This window comes from Euprymna scolopes, chromosome 46 (assembly GCF_053919585.1).
Source record: "Euprymna scolopes isolate OS-2025 chromosome 46, ASM5391958v1, whole genome shotgun sequence".
Classification (NCBI taxonomy): domain Eukaryota; kingdom Metazoa; phylum Mollusca; class Cephalopoda; order Sepiida; family Sepiolidae; genus Euprymna; species Euprymna scolopes.
In genome coordinates, this window is record NC_136527.1 from 29,464,180 (window position 1) to 29,483,649 (window position 19,470).

General features: G+C 37.1%; 1 protein-coding gene across 1 annotated transcript in view; it reads right to left on the reverse strand.

Moving 5' to 3' along the window:
- Window positions 1-12,707: 12,707 nt before the first annotated feature.
- LOC145270715 (uncharacterized) overlaps window positions 12,708-19,470 on the reverse strand; it is a 48,107-nt gene continuing 41,344 nt past the window's right edge. The window contains exon 2 of the mRNA XM_080126327.1: window positions 12,708-17,443. Coding sequence (XP_079982453.1) covers window positions 15,603-17,264 — 1,662 coding nt within the window. The 5' untranslated portion in view covers window positions 17,265-17,443 and the 3' untranslated portion in view covers window positions 12,708-15,602. The remainder of the gene's footprint in view (window positions 17,444-19,470) is intronic.

Here is a 19,470-nt window from a genome sequence, read left to right on the forward strand (position 1 = left end):
TCTGCTGTGCGGGAGAGAATGTGCATAGGCCCATGTGATTTTGCTCCTAACGTTTGTTGCAGGGTAATGTAAGGAAACCGTGAAAAATGTTTGTCGAGCTCAAATTTTTCTTTATATTCGGTACGAAGTCGACAGCTCCGTGTTTATTTATCTTAGCCTTATGCTTGTTCATCTCACGTTCGGGTCACCAATTTGGGGTTTTAATGCTTTTAGGGCACAACCTAATAAAATAAATGATTCAATACAAGCTTCTGAAATGACGAACACAACAACTTCAGAAAAGGTAACACAGAAAAGGTTTATTTGCGAGAATGTGATATGTTCCTGGTCAAACGCTGGACTCCAGCTACCTGGTGCTATTACGGTAGTTATTCCCAGTGGAATCGTCGATACCGGTAGAAATACCACCAGGTGGAGAGAGCAAAGAAAGGGTGTCCGTTCCGTTTGGTGTCTCTCTCAGTAAGGATGAGTTGTTATTCTCCAAACCGGATGCTGGCCAATTTCCTTAGGGGATAGAAAGGATCAATGCGCCGTACCCCTGATTAGTCAATATGTGGCCAAATAGCACAGGGGAGAAGCATTGATTTATGAAAAAAATTCTATTTTTTTCTGCTACAGATAGCTTGCATGAACATGAAGAACTATCAAATAATGTAATTAAAAACTTACATGTTTTCTACAAAAAAACACACACACACATACACAAAAAAGGTATTTTAATCGAAGGATCCGGGATTATTTGTTGATTAAATTCAAAATAAAGTTGTAAATTCATGAAATTAAATTTACTTAACACACAGTAGAGTTAAGTTCCAAGATTAACTCTTAAATCGTCTTTTCACTTTTTAAAATATAAACAAATTACAATAATTATAAAAGTTTTTCTTTTTTAAATAATTGCCTATTTTGCTAAATATATATCTTTACACATGTGTGCGTGTTAATTAAAAGGATTAAAAACATAAATAAATCGCGCCCGACTCTCTCTTTAACATGGTAAGTTTAGGAAAAGGTGCTATAAATAATAAACTAGACAAAATAGGGGAAGTCGGGGTAAGTTGAGCCAATTTTCCATTTTGGCTCGTCAGAATCCAAACGACTAATTATTTTGCAAAGATGAGTGTATTATTATAAAATTCTTTTATTTGGGAACATTTTGAAACAAGTTGCAGTTTTCTGCTAGTACACCTAAACCGACCATGTGCTTTACAAAAATGCATATCAAATGGCTCAACTTGCCCCGTCCATGGGGCAAGTTGATCCAACCTCTGGGGTAAGTTGTGCCACACAGGGGTAAGTTGTGCCACGCAAAAATGTGTTGCAAATAAAGAAAGAACAAGCCCAAAATTGTTGCTGTGGTTATAAAACAAATTATAACAATGAAGTAGAAATGTTAATTACAGCGAATGAACCAGCACAAAATTTGAAACATATATCTGAAAGTAAGTTAATGAAGTTGCCACTATGACAAGTCACAGCTGAAAACGAGCTGGCTAGAACAACGGACAGAACTGTCAACACTATTTGGCTGTGGCAGCTTGTAAACAACATCTTCTGCATTGAAACCCGCTTCGTCCTTTGGGTTTGAAACAAACACAGGCTTGTCCGTTCCTACCTTCCCAGCAACTTTTTGAAGGAAAACACCTTCAAACTCAAAGTCCTCCCCGTTAAGAGTGTCAACCCGGCCAATATAGTTTGCAGTTCGTGATTTGCTAGCACATTTGACAACCACAAAGTCACCTTCGATTATTGGGCTATCCAGATCAATATCACCATCAGTCCATCACTATCTGATGACACATCATCAAATTCAAAATCTGAATCATCAGTGTCACTTGAACATGGGGTTTTAGATCTCGGGGGACATGACTTTTTCCCACCAGCATTGAACAAACACTGCTTTGTTTTTGTTAATAGGCTCCTCTTTCTATTTTCAGAAAGGGCTATCAGCTTCTGTCGTTCAGGGCTGTCAGTCAAAATCTTTGAGCTGCCCTTTTTGTGACCACCTCTTTTTGCCTTTCTTGGTGCTGCTTTCATAAATTACTGAATTACAGATGGTGAAATGTATGAACGATGCATGACATCATGTGAGCTAGATGAAACACAAGACCCAGATGCGGATGGTTGCATAAGATCGTTCTTGCTGTTTTTGTGGTCGGACATCATCACTGTGCATGGGCAAGACTGCTCCAAGAACCTCACCTGATGGTCCTGCATCTTCCACAGTAGAATTTGCCTCAAGGCTTTCTGCAGCCACATTTTGCTCACGGTCAGTTAGAAGAGAAGGGGAAAAGTCAATTTCACTAAAGATGTCCCGGTTAAATGGATGAATGCCCGAGGCTTGGAATCCAGCAGCAATGTTCAATAGTGCCATTGCAATCATCTGGGCTTGGTTCACTAGAGCTGGGATTTCATATATTGTTACTGTTTTCCCTGGATTGGACCGTAGCCACCCATCCATGGCTCTGTTGTATGCTGTTTTGAAGGGTCCATACACTGACCGGTCGAGCGGCTGGAGACGATGGGAAGTGTGTGGTGGAATGATCAGTAAGACAACGCCATGAGATCTTGCTGTGTTCACAACATTCAAAGAAATGTGTGTGTCATGGTTGTCGTGGATTGAGAGGATTTTCTTTTCTGGTGAGCATCTGGTGTGCTTGATGATGTGATTTAAATATTCCACAAACACCTCTTCATTCATCCAGCCACTTCGTGTTGCCCTCCCTATGCACTGTGTTGGTCCACCTCTGATGAAGTGATCTCTGTAGTGGACTCTGGGTAAAATGAACAGAGGAGGCACGACTGATCCAATTGCACTCACAGTGTACACCACCGTTACCAATTCCCCGCGTTCAGCTGAGGTGATTGAGCCAACTTGTTTCTTTCATTTTTCTGTGACAACGGCTCCAGGGTTTTGAACGGTGGTGCATCCAGTCTCATCAGTGTTGTAAATGTCACTTGGTGAGAACTTGTACTTGTCCATTATCTGACTGAAGTTGTTGAAAAATTTATCAACAACTGGGCGGTTGAAGGCTGTGGCACGCCTAAAAGATGTTGCTTCTGCCACTCTAATTGCCAGGTTCCGGCGCTTCTTGAAGCCTAACCACCAATCATGTCCTGCTTTTTTCTTACGATCCCAACTTGGTGGCAGATTGAGACAGTTTTTTAGCAAACTCATATGTCAGTGTGCGACATCTTCTCAATGACAAACCATGAAACATGTCTGACAATTGTTTTACGTGGTCAGCCAAATCCCTTTCCATTTCAGGACTAAAAACCAATTGCCGTAAGGAAACAGGTGTGTAAGCAGTCCCTGCTAGTTGACTGTCTTGTTTGTCCATGTACCGCTTCAGTGTCATTCGATCAATGTTAAAGTCCTTTGCAGCACTCCTCACACTCTGACCTCCAGTAACAGCGGCAGCAGCCCGTTCCATAACGTATTTAGGAGTTTGTCCACGATTTGTCTTTCGCACGTAGTGGCGCATGTCTGGTGGGCTTTTTTCTGTGAAACACACAAAAAAGAAAAATGAAGTTAACACAATAAATCCGATAATGATGTAGAATATTACTAGAGTGAACTAGTTGATTCAGAGGAGTTCCTGGCATAAGTCTGGAACATTGAACAATGAATGCCAGAACAGCCGGCATTTGCAGAGAGGCACCTGCCTCTCCTGGCATGTTTATCCAATCAGGCGCCTCCAAATGGAATAACCCACCATGCCTGACTAATTGTAGGCTAGTCCATAATGGTGGAGAGGGGAGTTAAGTGCATTCTTGATTCTACAATGATAATAATAATAATTTTAAAAATAATAATGATAATAGTAATAATAAAAATAATAATTATTATTAGAATAACAAAGCGCATGTACAGCATGCAAATTCCTATCCAAGCACGGCTTACACATCTTAAACATTTACCAGGTAAGCCATAGATCTAATTCTTATACAAGTAGAGCATGTAACTTATACAACATGCATTTTGAATTCACTCTATAACAGGCCTACTGATGTGGTTGCACATTCATCTGTTTCTTGAAAACGTGTAAAAAGACATATGGGGCAAGTTGAGCCAGTGGCACAACTTACCCCATTAGCATTGGCTCAACTTACCCCAGTCTGACCTCATTGCATTGTCTGTTCAAATGCATGCATCTCATGTGTGGTGAATGTAAAAATCTTTTACAGGTATGAAGGCAAGTAATTGAACAAACAACTACCACATATATCTAATCAAACTATTACTACACACAAGAAACATGCACTCACCTCTGTAACGCTTTATTTTACTTTTTTGGCACGAAATCTGATTTTCTTTTACAGCATCAACCTCCGATATTGGTTCAGCAAAACAAAATGGTGGAGGTAAAGTCACGAAATCAGTTGTTTATAGATTGCATACAAACTTGGATTGGCTTAATCAATTGTGGTTAAAAGGGGGTGGCTCAACTTACCCCTATGCTCAATTTACCTCGACTTCCCCTACAGTTTAATCAAGACATTAAAAAAAATAAAAATATCGAAAAATGTTATATTATACGTATCCGTTTTGGACTGAAGATTTAAAAAAAAATTTCACTTTATTTAATCGAGTAGTTTTTTTTTTACAGCGAAAACCACATTTTTGAAGTCAGCTATCTTTGAATTTTTTTTACCACCGGGATATCATTTTTTTTAATTACATTTTCACCCCAAACAATGCACATTGCCACTTTGGTGTAGGGGGCTACTATCAGGGGAAACAACTACTGGGGTACTATGTAGGGATTTGGGGAGCAAGATGTATGTTCACATTGCACTTGAACTTCTGCATGTCAGTACATTTGGGGAAGCAGTGACCTGGAATGGAATTTCAAAGTCTAGCGGTTCTGGGGAAGAAACTACTAGAGTAGAAAGATCTTTTACATCTAGGGGTCTCTACAGTGTGGGGGTGGGATTTTGCAGCTTGTCGGGTCCGTCGAGGGTGCTCACGTCGTGGGGGCACAAGTGCTTGCAGTTCATCAGAGCATTCACCATTAAAATACTTGTAGAACAGGCAGAGGGAGGCAACGTTTCGTCGATGGGACAGAGGCTGAAGCTTAGATGCCAGTTTAGGGCCTATCAGATTTGCGACTCTCTTTTGAACCCTGTCAAGGAGCGAGAGAGCCGATGCACCAGCCCAAATATGACAGCAATACTCCATACATGGGCGAATGGTTGCCTTATAGAGGTACAGGAATAACTCAATTTAAAGCACCGACACTCCCTCCCCATCTTTAATACTAGCTTTTCTTCTTAAAAATCGGACCTTTTGCTTGGTATCATAACAAATTGTTAAAAAAAATGACTTGATGAAATTAAGAGAAATTTATTTTTGGAGAACTTCGTTCTATAACGGATATATACAATATAACCTTTTTTTCGATATTTTCATTTTTTAATGTCCTTATTAAACTGTAGACGTGTTATATAGGAAGGTGTATGAATACGTTCTATAACGACATACATGTTGAATAGTTGGGTTTTATATTTTATCTGTATATTCGTGTATGTGTAAATGCATGTATGCATATACGCCATATGATTTAGTTGATCGTCTAGTGTGTACATTTTTACATTTATGCAACAAAGGACATACTTTTTTAATGAATACTCAAAATTTCAAAGAGATAAGTACATTTACTAAGCGAATACTCATAATAATCAAGAGAAATAAGGAACGATGAAAACGTACACAAATTATTAGATTTTTATTTAAATATCTCTCTCTCTCTTCCTCTCTTTCTCTCTCTCTCTCTCTCTCTCTGTATATATATATGTGTGTGTGTGTGTGCGTGTGTGTTGATGTTTCATGAATTAGCTATACTTATGTCACTGTAACTATTCCGTTTACTTAGTTCTACCAATGTGTATTTTAAATCTGCATCATTTGTGATGTCATCCTGAAATAATACCAAAATAGTTCATCTATGATGAAGATGGGGTTGGCGTGATCCTAAGCACAGAAGCACCCTACAACCACCTTTGCATCAACCGTATACCAATCACACAATGATTATGGTACAGTGCTCCATCGAGGACTGAATATAAAATGGCCGACTTGGATGCTGTTATGATTGCAGAGCACCTGATGACACACACGATCATTGCAGCAGCTGCCTCCAAGTGTGGATTGAGAGACTTTGTCGCTGCAACCCAAATTACCGGAAATGACCTCATCGTTCAACTGCTAGAATGCTGCGATGAATCCTTATACTGCAGGCGGCTCATTAACTGACAAACAGTATGAATCCTCACAATCAGAGAGAAGGACACCATTGTGTCACGTGTTACTCTACACAACATGCACCAGCATCATGGCCCCAAAAAACAGTTCTTTTGGTGCTTATCTTCGGAGCCAAGCTGGAGTGTGCAAATTTATCATCAAGTGTAATATGGAAACTATCCGTCAAGATGTCTTGGCCTTGAGAACATCCAACCGGTGCTGCTCAACCTCAAAAGATGCCGTAAGTTGACGACATCACATCAGTTTCCAGTCATGAGAAACACATTCCTCGTCTGCCACCATTCTCTGTTCTCAACCGCACCATCATCTCCTCCGTACAATGTGTAAGAGTCTCTTCATTAATATAAGGGAAATATGTAGCGTAGCTATACTTGTAATGTTATGTGACTGTAACTAATTTGTTTATTTAGTTCTACCAATCTGTGTATTTCAGATCTTCATCATTTATGATGTCATCCCTAAATAATATAAAAATAGTTTTATTTATCTTTGATGAAGATTTAATTGGCCTAATTTTAAGCACATAACCATCCTACAACCACCTTTGCATCCACCAGTATACCAATCACACAATGACTATGGTACAATGCTCTATCGAGGACTGAATATAAAATGGCCGACTTGGATGCTATTATGGTTGCATAGCACCTGATGACACACACGATCATTGCAGGAACTGACTCCACTGTTGCAGTTGCTGCAAGTGTAGATTAAGAGACTTTGTCACTGCAACCAAAATTACCGGAAATTACCTCATCGTTCACATGCTAGAATGCTGCGATGAATCCTTACACAAGGTCCTGACTAACACTGCAGACGGCTCATTAACTGACAAACCAGAAACAGTATGAATCCTCACAATCAGAGAGAAGGACACCATTGTGTCACGTGTTACTCTACACAACACGCACCAGCATCATGACCAAAAAAACAGTTCTTTTGGTGCTCATCTTCGGAGCCAAGCTGGAGTGTGCAAATTTATCATCAAGTGTTCGAATTGTAATGAGGAGAACTATATAGAAACTATCCGTGAAGATGTCTTTGCCTTGATGACATCCAACCGGTGCTGCTCAACCACAAAAGATGCGGTTGGTTGACGACATCACATCTGTTTCCAGTCATGAGGAACACATTCCTCATCTGCCACCATTCTCTGATCTCAGCTGCACCATCATCTCCATACGACACTAATGTGCAAGAGTCTCTTCAGAACTGTGCTCTATCATCCATCAACCCGATACTAGCGATCACTTGGGACAGAGTTCGGGTTGCTTTTTTTTTTTTTTTTTTACACAGTGATCACCACTTATCAAGGCCCGGAAGCCACTCAGGGATAAGGGTTATTGCAAGTACATCACGTTAGTGAGGATATTTTATGAAGTGTTTAATTAGGGGGGCGGTTCATTAGGAATTTGTTAACATTAGACTTGAAGACATCCAAGTTGTAGTCCGGAGGGAAGCAGGCAGACGGAACAGAGTTCCACAGGCGTGCAGTTCTAAGAAAGAAGCTTTACTCATGAAATCCGTGTTTTGATTTAGGCACAGATATAGAGTGGGGGAAATTTTTCACAGTGGATTCAGCTAGACAGGTGTTTTTCGTGAAAGATTGGCGAGGGGGGACCAGGGATTGGAGTTCAGACGAGCACCTGCCATGAAAATAACGATAAAACAAGGATAGGCTCGCAACGTCTCTTCTGTGGAAGAGGGGTTGCAGGGTAGAGAAAAGGGCACCCCCCACTAAACCACGAAGTCTATTTTGTACTCTGTCAAGGCAGGATAGGCTGTTTTTGGCAGCTTCTGCCCAGATATTGCAACAGTATTCCATCCTTGGACGTACTTGGCTTTTATATAGATAGAGAATTGCATCAGTAGTGAGATATCTTCTGGAGCGGTAGAAGGATCCCACCATCTTTCCTGCGACCTTGGCAACAGACTTGATGTACGTGTTCCATTTCAGATCAGGAGTAAAGGTCAAACCCAGAAGCTTGTCAAAACACGGGGCCTCACCCAGACGAGAGCCATCCATCACAATTGATGCCAGCTGGGGATCAGAGCGTTGATGATGTAAGGATAGGAGTTTGGTTTTGGATGCATTAAAGGTAACTAGCCACATCTTCCCCCACTGAACCACGCGCTCGAGATCAGAGGAGAGAGAATCTGAGAGAACTTCGTCATTTACAGCCTTTGATGTGTTGCCGTAGATGGTCGTGTCATCAGCATAGATGTCAACGAATGATTTAAGTATGTGTTTAGGGAGGTCATTGATGTAGATCAGGAAGAGAGTTGGGCCCAGGATTGACCCCTGAGGGACTCCAGCATTTATATTGCAGGCCTCCGATTTTTGTCCATCTACCACTACTCTTATGAGCCTTACTCTTATGTTGCGATCAACAGAGATGAAAACGGGATGACGCTTGTTGAGATTATCGAATCTGGAATGCCAGAATCGCGCAGTGCATTACCTTTGTCCTTGTTTTTGTGTGGACCACCAGTTTTGTGAGGACCAGCACTTTCGTGAGGACTTTTACACAGTTGACAGTGTTGTTGTATACAAGCAGCAGCATATTGTTATTCTCTGAGACAGGACGCCATTCTGCGATGTTGAGAGCTGAAACATCCATTTCCTGGCCTTGGTCACCTCGGCTATCATGGCCATCAGAAACAACTGCAATCACTACAAGCAAATGATGCCCTTCCAACCCAGCTCACCACCGACACCACCTGCCTCTCCAGCATATACCTTTCAGTGTGTATGTGCTGACTTCTTCCACTACAAAGGTATTAACTACTTAGTCATTGTTGACAGATACTCAAATTGGGCCATAGTTGGAAGAACCTCATGTGGGGCATCTGCTCTAATAGACGCTCCCCGCTACAAAGAATGTCCACCCTATATTTTGTTAACAGCTTTTCAAGTCAAATCTTATTTAAAATTTTGGAAAGTGTTTCTACATGTTTTTAAAATGTTTGTACTTATGATCCTCTGTTCCTTCCTACCCCTTATCTGCTACCAAATTTGAAAAAGTGTTAACAATTTCATGTCTAATTGATCGCTGTCTGGTCAAGAAGTGAGTTCTCATTTTACGTTTAGTTGATAAAGGAAAGTGATGTCCCACTTTTAAATGTTAACTTTTTATAATTTTTTTCAAAATTCCTTCTTTCATATTATCTTCAAGCCCCTACCGTTGCGACTCAAACAAACCGAAACTGTGGTCTTACCATAGTCACTTAGGTGCGGAATCAAAAATATAAAATCCCCTGTTCGTTTTCTAACCAAGGACACTAAATAATGGAAGGACGAGCACGGTACACCTTCCACAAAACTCACACAACTGTGCTTACTTTATTAAAGACTTTCTATCTCATAAATGTTGATTGCTTGCAGTATATGGTCACTGAAACTCTGCGAGAAGTCACCAATGTCGCCAATCCCACTGCAAGTAGTAAATCTCTCCTCCCTTCCCATGTACGGTCAATATTCTCGTTCTCTGGACTTGGAATTATGAAGAGACTTTACGTGGTTCTTAACCATAGCGGATTTACCCCACCACATACTAGGCGCTGACTTCCTATACCATTCATATGTGCAGACGTCGGCTGATAGATGCGAATACGGAACTTTCTGTCACTGGTGTGAAAACTAAAACCCTATCAGCTCTGTCTTCTTCATTGCAATAACGTCCAATAACCCGTACCAGACCTTATTATACTCCTACCGAGAGTTGACAAAAATTTTGTGGTGAGCAAACCCACGCACACCGCATCGAAACCACATGTGCACTTGTGTTCTGACGCCCTTACCGCTTCCCTGCTGATAACCTTAAGGCAGCGAAGGCAGAATTCAACCATATTCTGAAAAACATGCCTGGGAAGATCAAAGTCAAGTATATGTTTCGTTTCATTAATCCATTATCCCAGGCATTATCAACTTATTTCGGATCACAAATGTTATATTACTTATTGCGTGAAGTATGGCGAGGGTACTAAGAAGTCTTTTTACAGCTGCATTAATTTAACATTGTTAGGAGCTTAATTCTGAATAAATGCATATAAACAAATCATCATTTTGTGGTAGTATTTCAGTGTAGTGTGTGTTCCATCGTTTTTGAAAGCTAGAAGGTTTTAACTATATATTAGCTATAAACATGAATCACATTTCACTACAAAATTATTACCAAGGAGTTTCTTACGGTGATTAAATTTTATTTAGTGTATGGATGAGCGTGCTATATTTGAAAATTGCAGAATAAACTTTGCATAATACCTACGTATAGTTTGTAGTGGTGATTAATTCCTTTCTTTTCCACAAGGAAGTTAGTTCTCACAAGAACGTGTTTAAATATTTCTAAACTTCGACAACTGCTTTAAACAGAAAAACACCTCCCTTAATTCTCTATATTTGAACAGTGCATCTGTGACAATTTTGTTAATTTGTGTGAATTTTGGCAAACAGAAATATGCCTCGTTGCAGGTTGCATAATTGACAGTTTTGTTCCCTAGATAAATGCATGAGAAATGTAAGTGTCGGCAAAATGAACTGAGGGGATAAAAGTTTTCAGGCTGAAATCTGAATTGGGATGCAAGACAGGCAAGATATCTGGCTGTCTGCGTCTCTTAATTCCCATCCTTAAGACTAACAAACAAAAACTGATTAAGAAGTAATTAGTTAATTATATATTCGTCTCTCCTCCCATGAAACATTTCTTTTTGAATAAAAACTTTGAAGCCAGCAAATATTTGTTGTGATTTACTACAATGAAGGCCAGAGGTCAAGAACCACGAGAATATAACGGTCAATGGAAAAAAGAAGCACAATATTTAAATGCTAAATAACGTTTGCACATAATTTTTTTTTAAAAATGCCCAATAAAACGTTTTTAATCCAATGTGTAAGTAATGAAAATGTCTCAATTTTATAAACTTTATTTCTCGTTTTCGCTCCTCAAAAAACAGAAAGAAGTTAAGAAATGATTTAAACCAAATGCTATGTAATATCACTGGTGACTTGGATGGGCACGGTTACACAACCTGTTTGTTAATGTTTTCAAGTCAACTGATTTAGATACGAGAGAAGTGTGTAAGAAGATCAGTAAAAGTTCACCCACAGAAAGTATTTTAATCCAATAATAATAAATAAACTATTCTAAGTAAAAACAATCCCAAAAATATAAAGCAACGCACAAACTATAACGTCTACACAACTTACTATGTCGAGGTTGTATATGGCTAATCAGTTTATAATTGTTGAATTTTTCTAGATATCCTGATGCTGCAACAGTAAATGATAATCAGATGTTGTTCAAGACTCTTATGTTCGCAAAAATATAAAATTGTTGACAGGCGTTCAGTACGTAGTGCCGTGGTCTAATTTCTCATATAAGTAGAACACCGAAAATTGTCACAGTTATAAGTTTGTTTTCTAGATAAGAACATCATAGAGTTACACATTTCTTGCATATTTTAAATCAGATATCAAGCTGTATCATTTGGCAAAGGCGTCCCTTTCAAAAACATTTTCAGACATAAAACTGTTAAAATAAGATCGTTCAAGGTGAGGCAAAGTTTATGGCAGAGGATTTCATAGACATCTCCACTTCTGATCTCGAACAATGTGTGTTGTGGATTGGGGTTGAAAGGAGATATTTCCTGATCTGGCCCTGACTCTGGATTTTGATAGCTTTAATATATTTTCTGAAAATTGAAACGTAATAAGCTCCTGAAAATTGTGGATACCGGTTTAAGAAACCTAAAGTTAATACTTCTTCAGTACAGTAATCAACGCGGTTTTGCTTTTGGAAAGTTGTCAGCAACCTATGAATTCATCAGATAATTTACACAGACCCTCCACTTTTAGGCGATCTAGCAAATAGTCAAACATGGATCTTAAAAAAGGCTCACAATGGCTAACAGTTGTCTCATTAATGACAGATGGAGGGCAATAAGACCTAGCTGCTGCTGTTACAGATTTCGTGACATTGGAATTCACAATGTCAACGTTTTACAGGAATATGATGTGACATCATTTCTTTTAATTTCATCAAACTTTCTATAGTGTGTCTTGTGGTGTGCCTGATTGCAAAAATAGAACTGATCACTATACGATATTTGACATGCTCCATTTCACACCTAACTAATTTCAAACACTTGTAAATCAGGAACTAGTTCAGAGTTTTATTTTTATTTTGCAACATGATCCACAGAGATATAAATCATTGCATATGCAACATTTCTACTAGATCAGACATACTTATTGAACCTGAATCGTATTTAAAAAATCTTGCACAATAAAGATGTGTATGAAAATAACAATAATAAAAGGCTAAAACATGAAGTAGATATTTAAACATGAAAACTTGATATAAAATAGTCGTTTTATTGAAATATATTAAATTAAAAAATAAAAGTAAAAAACTGTTAAGACATGACCTCAGCTCTTTTGTGTGATTTTTAAGATTTACATGAGTATAAAAACTTTGTTTTTAAAAGAAAATGATTAACAAAATCAAAATATATTCGTTTCTCACGTTTTTGCATGAGAGAATAAGTTTTTTAGCACAAGAATACCAACACACATAACAAGAATATGGTTTTTAACTTTTTAAAATTTTTATTTTAGTTCTCACTGTGGATGGACGTGTAAAAAAAGCATGCTATATACGTAGTCGTGTGCAACTCCACTTGAAAGAGTGTTGAGTTTTATAGTTGAAAGTATGGAACCAAGTGTCGAGTTTTGGAATTGGAAGTTTGACAACAAATTGCCAAATTTACCTGATAAATAGTTTACCCATGCATTTTAGTTAGTTTGAAGAGATCCTCCTCGAACTTACACATAATTTAATTAGAATATATAGATATTTATAGACAGTTATTATTCCTGCTATCGCTTCATTGCAAACGTTTGCTTTTCTAGAAATTGTGTGTAAATATTTCTTAGGATTTTTCATTAAACCAGTTGGTATATGTCATACACTTTTCTCCTTTCCTTCAATTTTCATCAGACGAAGTTCTCCGAAATCAATAGGCTCCCTACATGGGTCTCACATTTAACTCTATATGAAATGCATAGATATTGAATGTTCTATTAAAGTTCTTTTGTTTTCTGTATGTTTTTGCATATGATACAACAATTGTTCCTTCTATGAAAAGAACCACATACGTCAAAGGAATGTGGTTTGGCTAATCTTAATTTACATTTTTTGTTTAAGCTGGTGATGGTGCACCCTACCGGATGCCAGGCATTGACCTTTTATCTCATACATTTCCAGCAAACAATCATTTTAAGATTCTAACTCAGTTTTTGAGCAATTGTTTGAATCTCTCTTCCACTTCTGGAACTTACACGTGATTTTCTTTTAGAATATATAGATATTTATAGACAGTAATTATTCCTGTTATCGCTTCATTGCAAAAGTTTAGTTATCTAGGAATTTCGTGCAAAAACTTTTTTCATTAAACCAGTATATTTCCTACACCTTTTCTCTTTTCTTTCAATTTTCATCGGTCGAAGTTCTAAGAAATTAATGGGCTCCCTACGTGGGGCTTACACATTTAACTCTATATGAAATAATAAATATTTGAATGTTCTAATAAAATTCTTTTGTATTTTGTATGTTTTTACATATGACACAACAAATGTGCCTTCTATGCAAAGAACCACATATGTCAAAGGAATGTGGTTTGTCTCTTTTTTAATTTAATTATTTTGTTGGCACATCTTACCGGATGCTAGGCAGTCACCCTTTATCTCATACATTTCCACTGGACAATCATTTTATGATTCTAATGTTCCTTTCTGATCAAATGTGTGAATCTCTCTTGTGTATTTGACAGGTAGTTTTTAAAATTCATTTTTCTAATTTAAGTTGCTCCTGTAATTACTGTGGATGGGCGTGTAAGAAGAAAGCATGCTATATACTCAACTTGAAAGAGTGTTGAGTTTATGAGTTTGAAGTTTGGAAACAAGTGTCGAGTCTCGTATAATTATGTTAAAGCACGTAGCTTTAAGAATCATAAAGAGTCATAGCGGATGGTGTATAATATGTTCAACTGCTGTTCCCATGACTTGCTGATATTTTTTACTCTTACTCTTGTAACATAGTATTATTGAAGACATTAACTTCTAAGGTTGTGACTTTCTAATTATTGTCTCTTATAATTATGTCAGGTTTAACAGCTCCATTTCAAGGCATGTAGTTTTAGGAATCATAGAGTCATAGCGGATTGTGTATAACATGTCCAAGTGCTGTTCCTATGATTTGCTGCAGCATTCAATATTCAACATGTTATAGATTGTTATGTGAACATATTTACACATTCCATTTTATTCCATTGTATAGTAGCCATCCTCTTGAAGAACCTAAAAGCTCAATATCAAATGGCTTAGCCTCACTATTTCTGTGTATTTCAAACTGATATAGTCCTTAAAACTTAAACAATCCTGCGTGAATGAATCCAGAAAGTACTTGTCACAATATTGTTTGGCCCATTTTCCCAATTTTCTGTAATGGAAGTTCTGGAGTATTTTTAACAACTCCTTTGAGTGATTTCCGTAGCAGACTTGTTTCCTAATTCGGTCATATTTGTAAAACAGTCTTGATTAAAATAGTTGGCAACTTGCGTGATAGAGGTTGTTCTTCTGGCTCGTTTCATAAGGTTGCAATACAATGTTGAGATATGGATATTGGAAGATTATCAGATACTGTTTCTTGTATGTGTTTTGATATAATGCATCAAATCTCACATCTGTGCAAAAATTTTTAATTTTCTTATCTTTTTAGCATCCAGGCTATAACTTTTACCTCCCTTCAAAAGAAGAACCATATACTTAACAATAATGCGTTTTTTCTGTCTTAATTTTCTTATTATTTTGTTTTGGCTGGGGATGGAGCATTCTACTGAATGCCAAACATTCCCCCCATTAATTTATATGCTCCAACCGAAACATCCCTTTAAGATTCTAACCGTCGCTTCAAGTGCGATTGTTTGAATTAATTTTCCACTTGGTTCACTGATTATATTCGTCAGATAGTTTTTGAAATGTTTTTCATTAGCCTGCTTAATCCCATAATGAGAGGTATGATTGCTACATTCGTAAGACTCCAGTTGCTTTTTATGTCGTACATAAGTCATTGGTATTTTGTTATTTTCTAACTCTCTACTCTGTTAATTCCATATTCTCCTTCTTGTCCCATATCACTATGTCTGGCTTAATAACCACATTTTCTAGGTATGTAGCTGTAGGAATTTCTTAGTCATAGTGGTTAGTGTATGACTTATTTCCAACTGTTCTTTGTGGTACATGTTCCAAGATTTCCTAATACACTGGATTTTAGTTTTTCTAGTGGAGATATTTTTGTCCAGGATGTGTTGTCATATGACTCAACAAAGCTGACTTATGTACAAAAGAAGAACCACATACTTCACAAGAATGTAGTTTATCTCCCGTATGTCTTTTAATATGATACAAAAACTGTGACTTCTGTGCAAAAGAAGAACCACATACTTCACAAGAATGCGGTTTCTCTCCTGTATGTGTTTTCATATGATCAAACAGAGTGTACTTCTGTGCAAAAGAAGAACCACATACTTCACAAGAATGTGGTTTCTCTCCCGTATGTGTTTTCATATGAGTCAACAAATTTGCCTTCTGTGCAAAAGAAGAACCACATACTTCACAAGAATGTGGTTTCTCTCCCGTATGTTTTGTCATATGACTCAATAAATTTGACTTCTGTGCAAAAGAAGAACGACATACTTCACAAGAATATGGTTTCTGCCCCATATGTGTTTTCATATGAGTCAACAAATTTGACTTCTGTGCAAAGGAAGAACCACATACTTCACAAGAATGTGGTTTCTCTCCTGTATGTGTTTTCATATGATCTAACAAATTTGACTTCTCTGCAAAAGAAGAACCACATACTTCACAAGAGTGTGGTTTCTCTCCCGTGTGTCTTTTAATATGACGCAACAAATGTGACTTCTGTGCAAAAGAAGAACCACATACGTCACAAAAATGTGGTTTCTCTCCCATATGTGTTTTCATATGAGTCAATAAATTTGACTTCTGTGAAAAAAATGAACCACATACGTCACAAGAATGTGGTTTCTCTCCTGTATGTGTTTTCATATGAGTCAACAAATTTGACTTCTGTGCAAAAGAAGAACCACATACTTCACAAGAATGTGGTTTCTCTCCCATATGTGTTTTCATGTGACGCAACAAGCTTGACGTATATGCAAAAGAAGAACCACATACTTCACAAGAATGTGATTTCCCTCCCGTATGTGTTTTCATATGGTTCAACAAAGTTGACTTTTCTACAAAAGAAGAACCACATACTTTACAAAAATGTGGTTTCTGTCCTGTATGTGTTTTAATATGAGTCAATAAATTTGACTTCTGTGCAAAAGAAGAACCACATTTGTCACAAGAATGTGGTTTCTCTCCCGTATGTGTTTTCATATGACGCAACAAACTTGACGTATATGCAAAAGCTGAACCACATACCTTACAAGAATGTGGTTTCTCTCCCGTATGTGTTGTCATATGACTCAACAAATTTGACTGCCTTGCAAAAGAAGAACGACATACTTCACATGAATATGGTTTCTGCTCTGTATGTGTTTTCATATGAGTCAACAAATGTGACTTCCGTGCAAAAGAAGAACCACATTTGTCACAAGAATGTGGTTTCTCTCCCGTGTGGGTGTTCATATGACGCAACAACTGTGACTTATATGCAAAAAAAGAACCACACACCTCACAAGAATGTTGTTTCTCTTCTGTATGTGTTTTAATATGATCCAACAAATGTGACTTCTCCACAAAAGAAGACCCACATACTTCACAAGAAGTTGACTTATGTGCAAAAGAGGAACCACATACTTCACAGGAATGTGGTTTCTCTCCCGTATGTCCTGTCATATGACTCAACAAAGTTGACTTATGTGCAAAAGAGGGACCCCATACTTCACATGAATGTGGTTTATCAACCATGTTAGATATATTCCACAAAACGCGTATCTAATGTAGTGTATGATGATAACAAGGCTTGTATATTTTAACTTTAGAAAATGCATATGAATATATTTATAATTTTTTTAAACCTTTTAAAATCACCAATAAAGAAAGCTACTTCTTAGCCATTAATTACTTTCTTTTCGTTGCTGCAAATTCTGAAAATATAAAATAAAATAAATTAAAAGAATAATATTTCATGTGGTTGACTTGAATTTTTTTGTTTATTTTTATTAAAAATTTCCAAAACATCTATTATTAATGAAATTCAAAAAAGAAAATTAGTATAGTTTTATGCAATACTGGTCAGTCAACAAAATTAATTTTTCTCATATTTAACGTTTAATTAAAAATATTTACGTTTCTTCATTTTCGAGATGAGGATTGCTTACTCATATTATTCGAATTTTTCTATGTTACTGTCGATCTTATTCAGGTGTATTTTGTCATAATGGCATAAAAAAGTTCGCACTTATCATTTTTTCAAAAGCTGCAAATGTAAGCTAAATTGAATGTAACAGTTAAAAAATTTGTGTCATTTTTTTAAATTTTACCTATTCACATTTGACTTTTAATTGAAGTATCCTAGTGTTCACGTCAATTCACAAAATTAACTTCAAATTGAGAAGGCATAAAGAAACTGCACTATGGAAAAATGTAATTTAATTTAGAATATTACTGTAACACAAATACAATAGGAACACAATGAACTAGTAAATATTTAGTAATATACCCCTTCTGCAATTTGACAGCCTGCAATCTTTTGCCATTCCTTGAATTAGTCTTCAGTAATACTCTGGTTAAAGGGGTATAATATTTCTCTTTCATTTTTGTCGAAAATTCTAACCGATTTGAAATGTTATCATTATGTAGCTGTAGCTTGATATAATGTCATACGTTTTTGATAGGATTGATGTCTGGAGATTGTGCAGGCCAATTAAAAAATGGAATATCATGCCCTTCAAGTAACCTCTTGACACTGTCAGTTGCGTGAAGGGGAGCATTAACCTACATAAAGATGGGATTATCATCTAAATTCCGGCCAAAGTAGGGTGGAAAATGCCAAGTCAACATATTAATGTACTTGCTCGAAGTAATTCGACCATGCTAGTGAACTATAGGCAATAATAATACGCCTTATTGCTAAAAATCACTTTTGATTAATATGAAAAGTCATGATCTTCAATATATCTGACAGAGCCTAGAAGGAACTTTCTGTTCTTTACAGTAATCATTAATCATTGGCTTGTGTACTGCAACAGAGACTCATGAATTAGATTACACTGTTGTTGGATTTGGGAAACGGTTTCAAATCTGTTTCTGACGCTACGGATCTAGATAGCATTGTCTTCCTGTAAGAAGTAACCCCATGACGACCACATATAGTAACATCATAAACAATGTCAATTTTGGTACTTTTGCACAGTCACTCCTACTGTTATCGAATCACATTTCAATCTATGGCCAATTTCTCGATTAGATATACCAGAAAGGTGAAGATAAGTGAGCTCCTGACAGTCACTAAGAGGAAATCGAGGCATATGGACTCGATGTTACATTGTCTAACCTGGAATGACAACAGTTATGATTAGAGATGCTTTGTTGCCTAAAAGGTGATATTTTAAGCTGGTTTAAAGCTTATTTGTTTTCTTAAGACATTAATTACTTTTCACTGTTTTTCTCAATCTATATTTACTTCATCCTATAAGGGTCAATGGTTTCCTTTTTCCATCAATCTTTCCACATATTACAGCTTTTCATTGTTTTTCTAACCTTAGTGTTAGTGAATGACATGGCTCACATTTGTATTATGTTCCACACCTACATGGAATATCTTAGTCATGATTTTTCCATAAGCGCCTGTACATGCACATGTTCCTGGAGAGTCGAATCACCCTTGAATACTCTCGTGCCTACCTCTCTAGTGGTTTCTCTCAAATTTTCCCTTCATTTTGATATGTATTGTTATTAGTGCATATTGCTTTTGCTCGGTGTTGTAGGAAACAAACTATTATATTGTTTACATTATATAGATTGTAAGAATTGACTGGCTACATAGTTAAAGATATTAAGAAATATTTTGGGTGTTATGAAAGTCTTTTAATGATGTTAACCCCACGTGACATCATATGACTTGGAAAGTAAAAGAGACAAGAATTTAATTCCTTGTAATACGAGGGGTGTA